The sequence below is a fragment of the Curcuma longa genome, chromosome 13 (genome assembly GCF_044706935.1).
Source record: "Curcuma longa cultivar G26 ecotype Majalengka, Jawa Barat chromosome 13, ITB_CL_G26_1.1, whole genome shotgun sequence".
Lineage (NCBI taxonomy): Eukaryota > Viridiplantae > Streptophyta > Magnoliopsida > Zingiberales > Zingiberaceae > Curcuma > Curcuma longa.
This window is the reverse complement of record NC_133873.1, coordinates 8,196,050-8,214,102: the sequence shown is the minus strand read 5'-3', so window position 1 is coordinate 8,214,102 and position 18,053 is coordinate 8,196,050. Positions and strand designations below refer to the sequence as shown.

General features: G+C 33.4%; 1 protein-coding gene across 1 annotated transcript; it reads left to right on the top strand.

Annotated features, from left to right (window-relative positions):
* The first annotated feature begins 8,039 nt into the window (after window positions 1–8,039).
* On the top strand, window positions 8,040–17,010 carry LOC141843877 (potassium channel KOR1). The gene is made up of 13 exons (XM_074731896.1): window positions 8,040–8,409; window positions 11,096–11,320; window positions 11,399–11,462; window positions 12,311–12,650; window positions 12,741–13,036; window positions 13,306–13,386; window positions 14,174–14,272; window positions 15,076–15,297; window positions 15,417–15,605; window positions 15,734–15,809; window positions 15,890–16,184; window positions 16,312–16,433; window positions 16,587–17,010. The coding sequence occupies exons 1-13, from the start codon at window positions 8,153–8,155 to the stop codon at window positions 16,844–16,846; spliced, it is 2,526 nt and encodes an 841-aa protein (XP_074587997.1). The 5' UTR covers window positions 8,040–8,152; the 3' UTR covers window positions 16,847–17,010.
* Window positions 17,011–18,053: the final 1,043 nt, after the last annotated feature.

Genomic DNA, 18,053 nt, shown 5'->3' with positions numbered 1-18,053 from the left:
CTCATCGTTGTGTTTTTTTTTATATCAAGTATCCAACTTACATTCGAACCAGAGACCTTCAGGCTTCAGTGTATTAGATTGATGTGATAATCAACTACACCACGACACCATGCTTAGTATTCAGACAAAATTTTTCATCCTAAAAATATAATTTCCTTGATATTTCCTAAGGATCTAAGCCAAATGTTTTTTATATCAGGTATCAAACTTACACTCTCTTTTGTTCCGATCATGGAATAGATGAAATAAATCAAAAAATAGATTTTTGTTCAAGAATGAAATAGGATGAATTGAGATGGTATTTTATAAATACATAATTATCTTAAATATACCAACCATTTCCTTATTTTTTGCTCACCTAGAAGGGACAAAAGAAACATCTTATTTTTTTCTTTAAAATTTTTTTATCTCTAGTGAACCTCTCAATAAGATTCGAACCCAGATGAAGTTCTAACCATCTGTAAGAGAAAAAAGAGTCTACTTGAGAAAAAAGAGTCTACTTTTATGTGGCGTTTGTTTGCCCCTCTTACCATTATTTGTTTTTGTTTGCTTAAAATGTAAATTAACTTTGAAAAAAATAACTTAAATAACATTGCTCGAACTTAAACCGAAGACCTTCAACATGTTAGACTGATCACATGATAACCAACTACACCACAACACCAAATTTAATATTTAAATAATATTTTGTATCCTATTGAGAAATACAGTTTCCATGATTTTTTTTTTTTTGAGAATATAATTACGGCCCTTATAGACAATGATAACTAGCTCTTGTATATACATTATTGATTTAGTTCGATATTTTGTTATTGCTTTCAAAAGCTTATAAGTGATCATGAATTCATTGAATCATCAATAGCTTAGCATGGTATGAGTCACAACTCATTAATTCGTTGTCATAACAAACTTTTTAAATTAAAAATAAAATAAAACTTTCATTCTTTTAAAACGATATCATTCATTTTTAATCTTGCGACTATCCACATTAACCCAAAAAGCCTATGTAAAGAAGCTTAGTGCATGGCCAATACAAAAGCAGCCCATTTGGCTGTTGTTTGTTTCTAATACTAGGGTGTCAATAGGATTGACTCGAAGTAAAAATATTATAAAAAATTTCAATTCGAATTTGACTAGAATCTAAACTCAATATGAAAATTCTAAACCCAATTCCAAACTCGTATAACCCGATCAACCAGAATGATCAGACAAAAAACCATTTTTTGTTATTCTTTTCGATAATTTTTCATTTTTATTTTAATATTTGATTGTTGTCATACTAACATCCTACTAAAACATCTTATTTTTCAAAATAAAATTTAATTTAACCCTAACAAATCCTTAAATCATAAATTTAGGTCAATTTGGGTCAATCCAAATCTAATCCAAACTCAATTCAATCCAAAATTTTCAATCTAAATCCGACTCGAATCCAAAAACTTCTCACTCGAATCTAATAATTTTCAGATTGACTCAAGTCAGTAGTTTACAAATATCTACCACTTACACTCTTATACAAGCTTTTACCCTTGTCCAATCGATAAACCAATTTCGCTTAAATCACTATATATCGTCATAGTTGCCCAGTAGCTCATAATCATATATTAATTCCTTATTAATTAAAGAAAATAATAATTTATCACAAATAGATATTCAAATTAGAACCGTCAATTTGAATTTGAGTCATTAGATTGACTCGCCTCGTCAAACAATTTGAGCGGGTTAGATTAAAATTTTATTAATCAATTTTAAGATGGATTCAGGTGGACAGACTCGCGTCCTGTATCGACTAATAGTGGGCTTGGATTAAGCTCGTGGGTTGAAAATTTTTATTTTTTCTTCAGAATTTAAAATTAAAATAGAAAACTCAATAACTTGATCTGTTTAAATTGCAATCTAAATTTAAAATTTTTAATTTAACCTGTTTAAACTATAATCTAAATTTAAAATTTTTAATTATTTTTTATACATTTTTATTTTTTTACCAATCCTAACTTGCAACCCACCTTGAGTTGAATTGAGTTGGATATTTCTCAACCCACTAAGTTGATGGGTCGGCCCGCTCTGTCCCATCATATGATGGATTTCTGTTAGGTTGAGTCGCTCCATCATGAGTTAATCCGTTTGACTGCTCTATTCCAAATCAATCAAACCTTACAAAAATTGAGTCATATTTTAGATTTGGATCTCTTTAGACTCATTCTCCATGAATTCCTCTCTTCATCGTAAGTTTAACTCACAATCAAGTGAATGTCGAGGATCTCTTTAGCCTCATTCTCGATGAATTCCTCTCTATCGAATCAAAATCAAATGATACATCTACACGATCTAATTATCATCAATCAATATGACTAAATTGAATATCAATATCGAAACAACAACAAAACCAAAAGGCTAACTTGAATTCAAAGTCCATGCCATTGTCCCACGATATTATGGTTGAATATACCCGTAACACAACAAAAGGTCTTCTATAGGAGATTGAGTGACAACCGTAGTCTCATCTCAACAGGGAAAGGAGAAGAAGAAGAGAAGTTCAATAATTCAACGTCATGCCCTCGAATGAATATTAACTTTCTTTTCTTATACGAATCTAGTCCTACCGGGACCATTTTCATATTGTCACATATTAGTTCATCAAATAGAGACTTAATTCTTCGTTGCTTTTCAATATATTTAAAATGTTTTTACTTAATGTTATAAGAAATATTTTTTAAATATTTAATAGTATTTTTAATGATAATTAATATTATATTAATTTTTAAATATTGAATAGTTGATAAAGAGGTTCTATAAAAAGGATCGAGTTATATTACTGTTTAGTTTATTATAGTTCATCGATCGATCGATAGACTTGGCAACTAGTTCTAAAAAAATTTTGAATATGCGAAAAGTATGATGACCTAACTTTAGTTAGATTGTTAATTTTTTTTTCTTCTCCCTTTGCGATTTATTATTTAAATGTACACCTAAAAATACCTAATACTTGCATTTATATATAATTTTATTATGATTATTATTTTGGAATAAAGTGTGATCTGATAAGGAAGCATTAGCTCAAAGACACGATAATGGTGGGATTTAAAGAACCATTAGAGATAATATTATAGTACATTAGCCTAGTTGTATTCTACATTTTAAAATTGTCAAAAATATCGATTATTCTGAAGGTGGAGGTGGAAGTTTAGAAAAGGATTATAAAGAAAATAAGATACGAGAAATCAACAAATGAAGATAAATTATCGCCTTTAGGTTTTATCAAACAAAGAATTTAATTCGATAACAAAAGATAATGCCTAAAATAACTAATAGGGCGTGTAAATAGACTAAAATCTTAATCCTTAAACTCTAAAATAAAAAATTATTAAATATAGTAATGAAAATGATTGGAGCCTCCGAAATGCCATAAATGATATTTTTTGGATCCAAAACTAGCCTATTACAATGTTTATTTTGTGCGTAGAACATCTCATTCTAAATGAACTTCGATTTGACATATAAAATGTTTCATTTTAATATCTGAGTCAAAAGTCTCTATTAAAACTCGATTCCTCTTGAGTTAGTTTTGCATCATAACGCAACCTTCTATTTTAAACATATTTTGCAATGTCGACTCAAGAGTGATCTAACAAAAAAAAAAAGATCTGTCACTTCAGCGGTCCTTTTAGAACCGACCTCACAGATATATGGAGGAAGTTAAACTCAAGTACACATGCAGGAGATGCATGGTGAGATGAATGATTCCTTGACAACCTGGATTCGTTTCATGCACCTTAAGTGCTTTAGAAGGTGATGGACGACTGTTTCCCAAAATACGACAAGACCGTAGTTGTTACACCAAAAATATCATTCACCTACCATTTGTGTTACATCCAAAGGCAATCACCATCAATCTAGGGGAAGATGAGGAGTTTGTTAGCAGCGATTGACAAAAAGAAAAACGATAAATCAACGACTCTACACGATCGGTCACTGCCTCTTTTATAATCTTCTGCTTGAGAAACTGTAATGTCCTGATCGGTCATACATTCGATGCGCACAGGGCACACTTGCACATGAGTCACCTTCGTCGTGCAATCTGGACCCTAGATTTGCAACTCCCTTGTGCACCCACGCGTGATAGAGATACCTATCATGCATTTATTCACAACATCAATGCTTGTGATACAATAAACCAACCAAGTTGCCCCTTAACTACCAATGTGGAACTAAACTCTTCCATATGAGGGTTTCTCCATCCTTCCATTTCCTTATTTCCATTCACATTTCCAACACAATTTTGTGAAGCAATACAACCCTGCTCTATATGTTGCCGTTCAGGCTGATATAATGTCGATATTTTTAAAATATAAAATATATTAATTAAAAAAATTAATTTACATATTTAAAAATAAAAAATAAAATATATATTTTTAAAAATAATATTATAATATTATAAAATTTTAATTAAATCTATTTAAATTATTTCTATTTAAAATTATTAACTTAAGTTATTATTAAAGTATAAGTTTAAAATCCCGATCCATTCACTATTCCACATGATCGGGGGCACGTGTGACGCCTCCAGAGGTGTCGTCGGATTCGAACAATGTTTAAGGCCGGAACCATTGGCGCCAATGGAATAAGAAATTTCATCACTTTTGGACGTTGCAAATTACTTTATGCGACAATTTTAATGATCGCAAAAGTCATATATTAATTCTCCTAGTGCTAACCCTCCCTCTAGTCGACTCGATCGGTTTGGTGCATCAATACTAAATTGGCCTCTATCGCACTCGATGGGTCACTACGGCGTATTTACACTAAATGAAGAACGCAATAATGCACTTAAAATAGTACTTTTTTTGAGTGGAGACTGATTGATTTAAAAATAACTTTTTTTTTGGGAAGGAAAAAAATAAAAAAAACAAACTTAACTCAATTTTTAAATCAACTAGAATTAGAAGGGCCCACAAATATCACCCATCATCTAATGGCTACTTAATTAATAATTAATCCAAACTTACACTTCGCCTTATGGAGATGACGTGTCAATATTTTTTATCACCCATCAGCTAATGGCTACTTAATTAATAGTTAATCCCAACTTACACTTGCCATATGGAGATGACGTGTCAATATTTTTATATACATATATAAAAACCAAAGTAAGTTATTTAATTAAGGAATGCATCTTTTACTTATAATATGCAAAAATAAATTATTTCAAAATTAACAAAATAATATAATATAATTTTTTTTATCAATTTAATTAAAATTATATAAAATTGCTCAAAATAGTGGCTACTTAATTAATAGTTAATCCAAACTTACACTTGCCATATGGAGATAAAATATACATATATAAAAATCAAAGTCAGTTATTTAATTAAGGAATGCATCTTTTACTTATAATATGGAAAAATAAATTATTTCAATTTAATTAAAAAATAATATAATATATATTTTTATCAATTTAATTAAAATTATATAAAATTGATCAAAATAGCTTGAATATGATTAAATTCACTATGAAATTATGGATAAAAGTCAAAAGAATAATCTTTTTAAATCATAAATGTCTCCTTCTTATTTCTTTTATCAAAATGACACCTCATCTTACTCTTAAATGACCCCCCGAGGTATACTTGAGTTGAGTATTAGCCCCCGAGACATAGCTGAATTGGTTATGACTTAGCAGACTTGCAGAAGAGGGCAAGAGTTCGAATCCTGACGAAGCCAGATACTACCCTTCTGCGTCGTGACCAACTGCAGTTTCTTGATTTACCTCCTCACAAATAGTCGTGGGCCGATCGTGTGGGGCCGCTAAGGTGGTGGATTCCACCTTTTTGCAGAAGAGTTGAGTACAACGCACTACAAAAATAAGGGCATTTAGCAACAAATTTTTGCGACAAAATAAATTTATCGCAAATTTGGGACAAATTTTGCGACAAAAAATGAAGTTGATGCTAATTTGGAACGGAATTTGCGACAAAAATAATTTTGTCTCGAAAATTGCGATCACCTAACTTTGTCGCCAAATTTGTTGCAAATTTGCGACAAATTTAATAATTCGTTGCTAATTTCCGACGAATTAACATGTTCGTCGCAAAGTTGGGCGATCCTGGCAAAATAAAATACCCAATTTAGCGACGAATAGGTTCTTCGTCGCATAATTTGCGACGAATATGTAATTCGTCGCAAATTATGCGACGAATTCATAAATTCGTCGCAAACTTTGCGACGAATTCGTAGATTCGTCGCAAATTGCGACGAATAACCTATTCGTCGCAAAGTTTGGCATTTCCGCGCGCCGTAACTTATCTAGCCGGGACCCACTTGATTTGGCGACGAATCCATTTATTCGTCGCAAATTTCCAACGAATAAGTGGATTCGTCGCAAATTTGTATGTAAACAGGTTTCATGTTTCGAACAAACAAATTGAATCTGTGAAATTTTTTTTTGATTTGCGACGATTTTTGCGACAAAAACCGTTTTCGTCGCAAACGTATCGTAACTTATCGAATTCTTGTCGCGACTTTTTGCAACGAATTACCTTAATTCGTCGCTATTTTGCGACAAAACCTAATATTTCGTCGCAATTTTCCGACGAAAATGCAAAGTTCGTCGCACTTTTGCGACGAAATCTTATGTTTCGTTGGAAATTAGCGACAAAAAATGTAATTTCGTCGCAAACTATAGGAACAGTATACACTGTAATATCGACTTTTATCTCTGTTAGTTTTCCGACGAAAATGCAATTTCGTTGCAATTTAGCGACGAAATTTGATGTTTCGTTGCTAATTTCCGACGAATTTGCATGTTTCGTCGCAAATTTCCGACGAAATTTCATGTTTTGTCGCGAATTTGCAACGAAATTGCATTTTCGTCGGAAAATTTGCGACAAAACTTGAAATTTCGTCGCAAAATTTGATCGTCTGCATTTTAGGAAAATCTGCGACGAATTTAGTTTTTGTTGCTAATTTGGAACGAAATCTCTTATTCGTTGCTAAAGTTTTGCGACGAAAATAGCGACGAACTTTTTGCGACGAATTTTGCGACGAATTTTTGCGACGAATTCATAATTTTTCGTCGCAATTCATTGCGACAGGCTATTCGCAACAAAAAATTTTGTGTCGCAATTTTCGTCGCAAAATGGTTTAGCAACGAAAATTCTTGATTTTTTCGTCGCAAAATTTGTCGCAAATGGCTGTTATTTTTGTAGTGACTGTAACTTTTCGATTTACCTCCTTATAGATGGTTGTGGAGTCTACCGTGTGATGAATTTCACCTTTTGTTGAAATATATAATTATCTAATTGCCATCGAATACTATTTAGTATTATTATTTTCCACCTAAATTTTAAATCGGTCGGACATATTGTAATAGCTATGATTTCGTAGCTCTACAATGTATTGAATCGATCAAAAATTAGACAAAAAAATAATAGTAATGATCAATTTAGAAGGGTAATTAAATAATTATACATTATTAAACAGTGAAATGAGACGTCATTTTAATAAAAAAATTAAAGTAGGATACTCTTTGAATAATTTGAAAAAAAAACTTCTTCTTCATTGTTGTCCTATATTATTATAGCAACAATTACAATAGTCAACTACAATATAATATTATAATAACTAATTAATTTATTATTATACTATTATAGTCGATTAGTAATATCACTATGATATTTTTATCATGAATTTAATCATATTAAAATAATTTTAATTAATTTTGAATAATTTTGATTAAATTAATAAAATTTTCTTTTAAATTAAACACGTTTTTAAAAATAAAAGTCCTTTTATTATTTTTTGAAAAAAGACATTAAAAAAAGACGTACGGTTTTAAAAAAATTAACAATTCAAACGCAGAGTGGGTAAGGTACACCGCCGGTGCACCAACTCCCTTAAACTATTCCAACGTCCCCACTATTTCAATCCCTCTCCTCTCCTCGCCACAGCTCGTGGCGCGCCTATAAATGCCCCCTTTTTAGCTCAACCTCTTCATCTCCTCCTCCTTGGAACTCCCCCAGCACTCCCTCCTCCGCTCTCTCTCCCCCTCTCTATCTCTATCGATCTCGATCTCGATCTCGGCGGAGACGGAGAAGAGGGCGGATTCCCGCTACGATCCGATCGATAGGGGACGATCTCGGGTCGAGCGAGCTCCATGGAGCGGGACAGTTCGCGGAGGAAATGGAGGCGGACTATGTCGGCGGTGATGGCCCCGCGGCCGTCAGAGGCGGAGGACGAGGCGGCGGGATTGGCTTCCGACGGCGGCGGAGGTGAGGACGAGTACAGAGTCGAGGATGTTCACGATCGGATCGGATCGTCGCGCGGAAGCCGCTTGAGGGTCCTCGCCAACGAGTTCCGCCGGGCCTCGGGCGACGAGCTCCTCTCGCGGCTCATCTTCCGCCCCGACAACGGGTAAGATCCATTTTTAAATTATTATTAATTATTAATTTTTTGAGGTCGATATGGTTTGTGGTATTATCATGATCGCTTACAAATCACGATATTGCATTTATAACGTGATGCTACAAATTGACCAAATTGACACGGTATGTTCTTGTCATAATTTAATAGCTGTTTGATTTCAATTTACGCTACTTTTGATTCATTTAGTTATTATATTGAATTGCCATTCTAAAATATATCAATACCATTTCAAAATAGTCAATATTTTAACAAACGATCAAACTGAAAGATTTCAAAATTATGGGCAATAGTATCAATTAAAGTTATTTTACAGCTTTATTGTTCTTCACTTAAGGTTGTGAGTTAGCAGCTTATTTGAAATATTAAAAATTTGAATAATCCCCCTTCCAAATTCCAGAATTTATTAATATGCTTGGTAGTATTAGTATTGTTATTTCTTTGATAGTGAAATTTTTTACCTTCAGTGGTTTACCTTGTTTAAAATCTACTCCGGAATTTATCTTTCGATTATTAACGGGTAAAGTATTGATTGTTTCTAAACTTTTAGAAGTATTCTGAGAAGGAAAGTAAACTATGGAAAGTGAAGTGATCAATTTTTCTCAAATCTATATGACTTCAATTTTTAACAATAAACAAATTAATCACGGGGAATTTTACTTTTAGTGAGGTAATAATAAATGCAGTGTGTATAGTTAGTCCCAAAATAAATGCCAAGGATTTTGCCATTTTAGTAGAGATTTCTTTCTCTTGGACCAGAATAGATCCTGTGGATGTGCACAATCTATGTATTGCGGCCTGAATCAATGAATCATCTCCACAAAAGTTATAGAAAGTTGTTTCTATTTTTAGTTTTAGTTTTAGTTTTTGCTTTGCAATGGAACAACGGCCATTGCGTTATATGATATATTATCATGGGAGAAAGAAGACAAAAACTCACATCCCAACCAATCCTTATTGCCCCATGCATCATTTATGGCATTTATTAGTGGCTTACTTAAGCCATTAAAAAAAGCCCAAAAAGGGGAACTAATGAGGTGGAAGCAGAAGCACTGGAGACAGTAGAAATACACTTATGGTGCATTTGTTCGCTAATGGAATTGATAAAAAAAATAAAATAATTATTCCTATAAAATAAATATATAAGAAACAAAATAGGAATAAGTTTTTTTTACTTTAGTTTCATTTATGGAACAAAATAATATGAAATATTTTATTTGACTTGTTAGCTTGAACGATATGTCGGATGATCCAAGTGATCTATTTGTGGTTAGTCCTCTCTCTCATTTGATTAGCTCAACTGCTCTTCCCCTAGTCTAAATGACCCGTTCAACTTGCTCGACAAACCCACTCAACTCATCTAGTTCAATCAACTAACCAGTTTAATTGGACCATCTAGCTTGAGTTGTCCAACTATTCTTCCCTATTGCTTAGTTTGATTGTGCCAATCGGTTCGACCAACTTACGTTGTTTGATCAGCCAACTTGACTAGCACACTTGGTTCTTTTAATCAAACTAATTCAACCTACTTAATTAGGTTGTTGACCTAGCTTGCTTGATTAGCTCTTTGGTTGATCCACTCATTTAATTCAAGCTACTTGTTTGGCTTGTTTATGTGCTCAATTCACTTGTTTGCTTGGCTCGCTGAAGGGATGAGCAAAAGTTCAGTTAAATCAAATTAACTGACCGAACTAGCCAAATTTAAAAGTTTGGTTAAGTTATTTCAGAATTTTGATTTTTTTTTAAATATCAATTATTTAGGGTAATTCAGTTCGATTTCAGTTTTAAAATTTCTAATTCGGTTAAACCAAATAAACCGAACTTAAATCCCTAAATTGGTAAAGAACAACACTACTATGGTGCTGGATTTTGAAAACCAACACCACAGTCGCTGATTTAAAACTCAAAAGTTAAAATCGGATAAAAATGTATCATTGTTGAAAAGTTCGGCTAATTCAGTCGAAAACCAAATTAACTGATATTTTATCGGTTCGGTTTGTTTTGTTTTTGTTGGAAAGTTTAGTCGGTTAAATTAGTTTAAAAAAAATTCAATTTGTTTGGTTTCGGTTAAATCGGTTCGGTTGGTTTGGTTTTGAACCGATTGCTTAGCCCTATGAGCTTGGCTTATCTAGACCCTACGATGTGCCCAAACTTACCTAGGTTACCCAATTCCGCTAATTCTCTTCGACCTGCCTAGGCTGCTTACCTCTCTCTATCTTATCCAGTAAACCTACTCTACTTGCCTGGTCTTGCCCATTTGGCCTTGGCTAGCTTGATTAATTTGACTAATGCATCCAACTAACCTCGACTGTTTGACTTACCCAACTTGTTCATCTCACTTTTCTTGTTCCGGAACTATTCTTTATGAATACAGAGTTACAATTTCATAGAATTGATATTCTAAATTTATTTTTACAATGAAATGTATAAATATTTTTTCCAAAAATTAAAACATAAGAATATTTTTTGAAAATTTATAGTGAAAAAAAATTATTTGTAACAATCAAATGCAAATTATGCACATGAAACAACAAAAAGGCTATTATGTTTAATGTAATACTGTCGTTAGATAGCTAGAGAGTATAGGCACTCGCTGAAATGATGCTATAATTGTTTATTGAAGGGTTGAGATCCTTGTGTATATTTGGTCCTTAATGGTGCTCACTTGGTGGTGCAGGTGGTACGAGACATGGACACAATTCATACTACTATGGGCAGTGTACTCATCCTTTTTCACTCCATTGGAGTTTGGCTTCTTCCGTGGCCTCCCGAAGAATCTTTTCTTCCTTGACATCACTGGTCAGGTTGCCTTCCTAGTTGACATCATAGTCAATTTCTTCCTTGCCTATCGTGACTCCCACACCTATCGCATGATCTATAATCCCACCAGCATTGCCTTTAGGTTCATCTCTCTTCTCAATATGAACCTCTTTAGAATTGATCTGGAACTCCACTTTAAGATTTCGTATGTGTATTTCAGGTACTTGAAGTCAAGCTTTGTATTTGATGTTCTTGCATGTGTGCCATGGGATTACATCTATACGGTATCATTTTTAATGGCACCTTCCCTTTTTGGTTCAAGAGATTGATATGTAATATTCCTTTAAAGCATAATCTTCAATTGAATTTCACCTTTCTTGAGATTTTTTATTGTTTGTTGTTCATATGTTGATTATATTGATCATTAGGGAATAATTGGAATGTATGTGAAAAACTTGTAGTGTCACTAAAGTTGTGAAGAAATTCATGTACTTGTGAATTAAAAAGATTTGCATTTCAAAACTATGATTATTTCTTTTTTGGAGAATTTTCATTTTCTCCTTGGAATTTCCCTCTTTTTAAAGCAAAAACGTCAAACTTTTCAAAGTATTTTTATTTCACCACCTAACCATTAATGTTGTTAATTTACCTAATGGAATAATTTTGTGGAAGACATGCCATATGTGTCCTACATCATTTTCTGACAAGTAAGTTGATGGTGTTAATTGGTATGGGTTGTTTGAAAATAGAAGACACGATTTTAATGGTTAGTGAACTCTATGGGATGAAATAAATTTTCCCAATAGGTACTTTTTTTGTCTTGCCTATTTGTTTTTTATTTTTTTATAATCTAGGTGCCTAGGCTTTGTTCGACTAATCCTGGAGGTAGATGATCTTTCCCGTGATTCACTTACTGGATAAATCCAAAGCACAATTTATACACACTTAGAAGTTGACCTTTAGAATATTCATTCCTATTGGGATTTGAACCCTGGTCCTCTTATTTGTTTCCCTAAGTGCTTTACCATTGCATGACATCCGGGGGGCTTGTCTACTTTAGCTTCTTCTTAAGTTTGATTTTATTTCTTAGAAAGGGGAAGAATTTCTTATTTGTTTCAATTTTTCTACATAGCTATCTGGACATAAAGAAGAAGTAAGATATCTACTATGGATTCGATTAATTCGAGTGCGAAAAGTCACAGATTTTTTCCAGAGGATGGAAAAGGACATTCGCATCAACTACTTGTTCACAAGAATAGTTAAGCTTATAGTTGTTGAACTCTATTGCACACATACAGCTGCTTGTATCTTCTACTACCTTGCAACAACACTCCCCCCGTCGATGGAAGAGTATACATGGATTGGAAGCCTGAAGCTCGGTGATTACAACTATTCTCATTTCCGAGAAATCGATCTTTGGAGACGCTACATAACATCCTTATATTTTGCCATTGTAACCATGGCAACAGTAGGTAATGCTTTCATTGATAGTTCAAATTTTCCATTATTTGTCTACCTTTTTATCTGAATGACTCGTTTCTATATTCTCATATTCACTACAGGTTATGGGGACATACATGCGGTCAATACTAGAGAAATGGTATTTATCATGATCTATGTCTCTTTTGATATGATTCTGGGAGCTTACCTTATCGGTAATATGACTGCACTGATTGTAAAAGGATCAAAGACAGAAAGGTTTAGAGACAAAATGAATGATCTCCTCAAGTATATGAACAGAAATAAATTGGGAAAAGAAATCCGCGACCAGATCAAAGGGCATGTGCGTTTGCAATATGAGAGCAACTACACTGAGGCTTCTGTTCTCCAAGATATTCCAATTTCAATTCGTGCTAAGGTGCAAACCACCAGAATCCTTGGCTCATTATGAATAAAACACTTCATGTGGCTTTCACTTCCTCTTGTTCTACTCGTAATCTTTCTGATTATTAATATTGGAAATTTTTTCACATACTAGTTTTATATGAGTTTGCATCTTATGGTCATTGCATAACTTGTTCGCAATTTCAAAGATTGAAATTAATTTCCTAATGATATGCCATTTTGATGCTTATGTCTTTTATACTTGAATTTGTTTTTGTAATAAGAAAAGTTCTTGTTTTGCAGATTTCTCAAACTTTGTACAGACCATATATTGAAAAAGTCCCATTATTCAAAGGATGCTCAACGGAATTCATAAATCAGATTGTAAGTCTCTACTTTTCTTTTAATCGTTCCTTTTTCGATTAATTGTGGTGCAACGAGTTCATCTTAACACTCTGGAGATTGATATCAAACCTAAGTTTTTAGCAAGTCCACAGAATTTGATGCAGAATGAAACTTGGGTAAAATTCAAAAGAGGACCCCTTATTTTTAAAATCACCAAATGGACACTCTATCATACCCATTTTACATTGTTCAATTTTACTAATTTAAAGAGGAAAATTATTCTAATTGCTCTTGTAATTCTTGACCTACGACAAGAGAATACTCACATTTAAGGATATATTGCAATTTGTTATTCTTAATTTTTGCTAATTTGAAGTAAGAAATTTCCTAATTTCATTTGAGAATAGTCAATACTGTAAGAGTGAATATTCACATATATTTTTGTCAAAAGTAGGGTGATTTTTTTACCTCAATTGGCATAAGCAAATAGACTTGAACAAATTTTTCATTAAATCAAGATAACATATGATAAAGTAGTCATACTATAAGTGATGGGACTCTCCTTTGATAATAATCAAAATAGTAACATCCTTTTGACAATGTTGAAAATAAAGGACACCCTTTCATTTTGTTTTTCCCCTGGAAACTTTTCATTTACATTGTTAGACTAAATGTCGTATATCTCAAGTTATCCCTCTGAAATTAAACATCATCGTGGTTTCAACTTTTAATTTTCACATAGTAAATGCTAATCTTGTTTGCATGGTATATAAATAATTGCACTTTATTTCAAAATGAAAACATAAATGAATTGATTCTATTGTAGGTAATCAGACTACAAGAGGAGTTTTTCCTTCCAGGTGAAGTCCTATTGGAACAAGGCAATGCAGTCGACCAATTTTATTTTGTGTGTCATGGTGTTCTGGTATTGTTCATATTCCCTTCACCTCTTTTAGTGTTTCATAATATTTGTTTCTCACATCGAAAATGTGGAATACCTTAATAATTAAGGATCTCCTGCTTTTTTACTTTCCTTCATTTGAAGATCTCTAGTTTTCTAAATTTCTCTGTTTGGTTCTTTTTTAGGGGTTGGAATCTAAAAAATCATGCGGTAGGGGTAATGTCTTTTGAACAATAGTATATTACTAATGATATAGTCTTATAGATCCCTAGAGCCCAATAGAGAGAAAAGATTCATTTAGCCTATCTAAAATAATTGAGACAAATATGACTTCACGATAATGATAGAATATCTTTTAAACTATAATATACCTTTTGAACTTTTTCTTCACCAAACAAAATGGCTATTATTGCGATTAGGTGTAATCCCCATTAGATTATAAAATGAGATCTATTAAACTTGAAAGCTTAGTTAACATAATAAAATTGATTTAATTAATTTGCACATTACTAGTGAAATAACCTTACACAATGCTCTTTACAATACAAAATAAAGAGACAAGATTCATTTAGCTGACTCCAAATAGTTGAGAAAAATATACTTAATGATAATTCATTAGCGATGATGATGATAAAAACAACTAAGTATGAGTTCGTAAAGGTTGGATGTGAAATTTAGAATTTTCATGGTGTTACATTGTCAAAAATAAGGTTGAATGATAGGGCATATGGTACTTTTTGGTCAATTCAGTGGTAACTTTAAAATTCAAATAGCATCAGATGTTAAACATTTCCGTTGCCTATTACTGACACTTGTTATTCCTCCAGGAAGGGATAACAACTGGTGAAGATGGATCTGAAGAGACTGTTCTACTCTTGGAGCCTAATAGCTCATTTGGAGAAATTTCCATCCTTTGCAACATTCCTCAACCTTACACCGTTCGGGTCTGTGAACTCTGTAGACTCTTGCGTCTCGATAAACAACTTTTTGCAAATATTATGGAGATATATTTTGTGGATGGTAGGACGATATTGAGCAACCTTATTGAGGTAAAATGTTCATTTCAGTTTGCTTTGTTCCTTCCCTTAGTGTTGTTTCTTTCGGGGGACTTTTTTCCCTTGTGAATTGTGTTTCACAAGCTTTATTGACACAACACTACGAATGGAAGGAGAATGAATCCAATGGGCGAATCAAACAACTTGAATCAGATATCACATTTCATATTGGAAAGCAAGAAGCCGCACTTGCTTTACGTGTTAATAGTGCTGCTTACTATGGTGATCTGCTTCAGCTGAAAGGTTTGATCAAAGCAGGGGCTGATCCCAAGAACACAGATTATGATGGCCGTTCGCCTTTGGTAAGAATACCAATTGGTCGCAAAACTTCTTTCCGAAAGACTGCTTATTGTTAACATGTGGCCACCAATAGCTGTTGAAGTATCATTACTTTGCTTTCCATAGTTAAATCAAACAACTCTCTTCTCAGCATCTTGCAGCTTCAAGAGGGTTTGAAGACATCACCTCATTCCTCATTCAAGAATGCGTCGATGTTAATGTTTCCGGTATGCTTCATGTTTTGTGCCTGCAAAATCAATGTATCGAATTGGTTCTGTGAAACTTATGGCGTATCAATTTTGATCAGATAATTTTGGAAACACACCATTGTTTGAAGCTGTGAAGAATGGGCATGACAAGGTGGCTTCTTTACTATACAGCAATGGAGCCAAACTGAATCTTAAAGATCCCAGTAGCCATCTTTGTTCAGCCATCGCAAGGGGGGATTCTGATTTTATCAAAAGGCTTTTAGCTTACGGAATCGATTTGAACTCGAAGGACTACGATAGCCGTACCCCACTCCATGTAGCTGCTTCTTCTGGTTTTTATGCCATTGCAAAGATCCTATCAGAAGCTGGGGCAAGCGTCTTTTCTATCGACAGGTATCGCTTTATGAATGATTCATCCATTCTTTTAAGAATCCTAAACTATTTCGCGTTCATTCAAACTCTACGAGCAATCTATTTAGAGTCTAAGTCAAGCTGTGGCAATGGCTAAACTTCATTTCAGGTGGGGAAACACCCCTTTGGATGAAGCAGTGAAGTGCGGTAGCGAATCCATGGTGATGTTGTTAGAAGATGCAAAATCTCAAGAACTCTCCAAGTATCCCGAGCGCGCGCAAGAAATCCAAGGTAGTATTTCTTTCTTTCTTCTTCGTATATATCTCAAGAACTTATCCAACAATCAATCTCTAACTTCCTAGCGGTTTCGAAGGTAAACATGATCCATTATATCATACCACAATGTATACTAACCAACTAAAGACCTTCCTTTTACTCTTTAAGAGAGAATGCAATCTAGGAGGAGATGCACAGTGTTCCCCTATCACTCAAGGGATTCAATAGAGAGCCGAAAAGAGGGAGTCATGCTATGGATACCCCACACCATCGAAGAGCTCGTTAGCTCCTCGCAGGAATTGCTCAATTGTTCAGTTTCACGCTTGCTCTCCGAAGAGGGAGGAAGGATATTGACTGGTGGCTTGATCACCGACAACCAAACATTCTCAGTTCGTGCTCAACATACGACCTCCACAAGCGATAAGTAGCTCGATTAGCCGTTCAAGCAAATGTGTTATTACTTGCATCATTATCAGCATCATCATTGCATCAATCAAGGAAAAGAAATCAACATTTTACACTCCTTGCTATAGTTTCAGAAGTTTATTGTTCCTAGAGTCATGAAGTTCTATTACAAATCATATTGGTTTTGCACTCGTGGAGCCTACACAAAAGCATTTATGTTGCACACCTACTGCTTAACACCTCATGCGTGTTTGAGTGAGCAAGGTGTTCAAAAGTGATTCGAGCATTGAAACCGCACCCAGTTGCCCATGAATGTCGCGCATGAGTATATATATATATACCTACACGTTTGATCTTGCGTGTGCGGTGCGTGAGCAGAAGATTCTGGTAGCCCCAACAATAATAACAGTGCTATTTTTTATTTTTTTTATTTATGATTTAAGCGATTTAGAGTTGAAGTGATAGGATTAGTATAAAAATTTAGTTATTCATAAGAATAATTTGGGGTGTTATCCCTTACTTTTTATCAGGCACATCCCGTGACAATCCTAATTTTTTAATTTTGAAATTTTTTATGCTTAATACTATAACTCAACTCCTACACCCTAAGGAAAATCTTAAATGAGTTAATTATAAATCAAAAAATATAAAAAATAATAAAAATGACACTATTACTATTCCGTGCGCTTGGAATACTTTCGGACTTAAATCTTCTATCGCGGATGTAGTTGTATACAAAATATCAGAATTATATATATAAAAGAGGATCAGAGTTTGAATTTCAATATGAGATGAATATTATAAAGGTCGGCTTTTAAATGTGTATAAATTATACTATAGATTTATTTGATAAGTGAATCAACGAAGTTTGAACACCTATATTATAAAAAATATATATATAATAAGATGAGTAATGCATGACTATAACTATAGAGCTTATTAGGGAATAAAACATTTAGGGTAATTAATAAATTTAAAAAGAAAACTTATTTTTTGTAATAATTTATAAAATGAGTGAGTAAATTGGTACAATTTAGCAGGTTAAGTTAGACACATCAGAATAGGTTGATCGGAGCTGAGCGCGACTCGAGCCTGGTCCGATCTATCACATTTTCATGCTAGGCATATTTTGGGACTCTAGACTCGTTGTCTACATGGGTCCAATCCTAATTCAGTCATGCCTAGACCGACATGTGCCTAAACCCATTTTTTATATATAACAAAAAACTA

Coding starts and splice junctions, on each gene's coding strand:
- LOC141843877 (XM_074731896.1), top strand. CDS start 8,153: ATGGAGCGGGACAGTTCGCGGAGGAAATGGAGGCGGACTATGTCGGCG. Junction 12,651..12,740: donor TGTAACCATGGCAACAGTAG/GTAATGCTTTCA, acceptor TATTCACTACAG/GTTATGGGGACATACATGCG. Junction 13,387..14,173: donor CGGAATTCATAAATCAGATT/GTAAGTCTCTAC, acceptor ATTCTATTGTAG/GTAATCAGACTACAAGAGGA.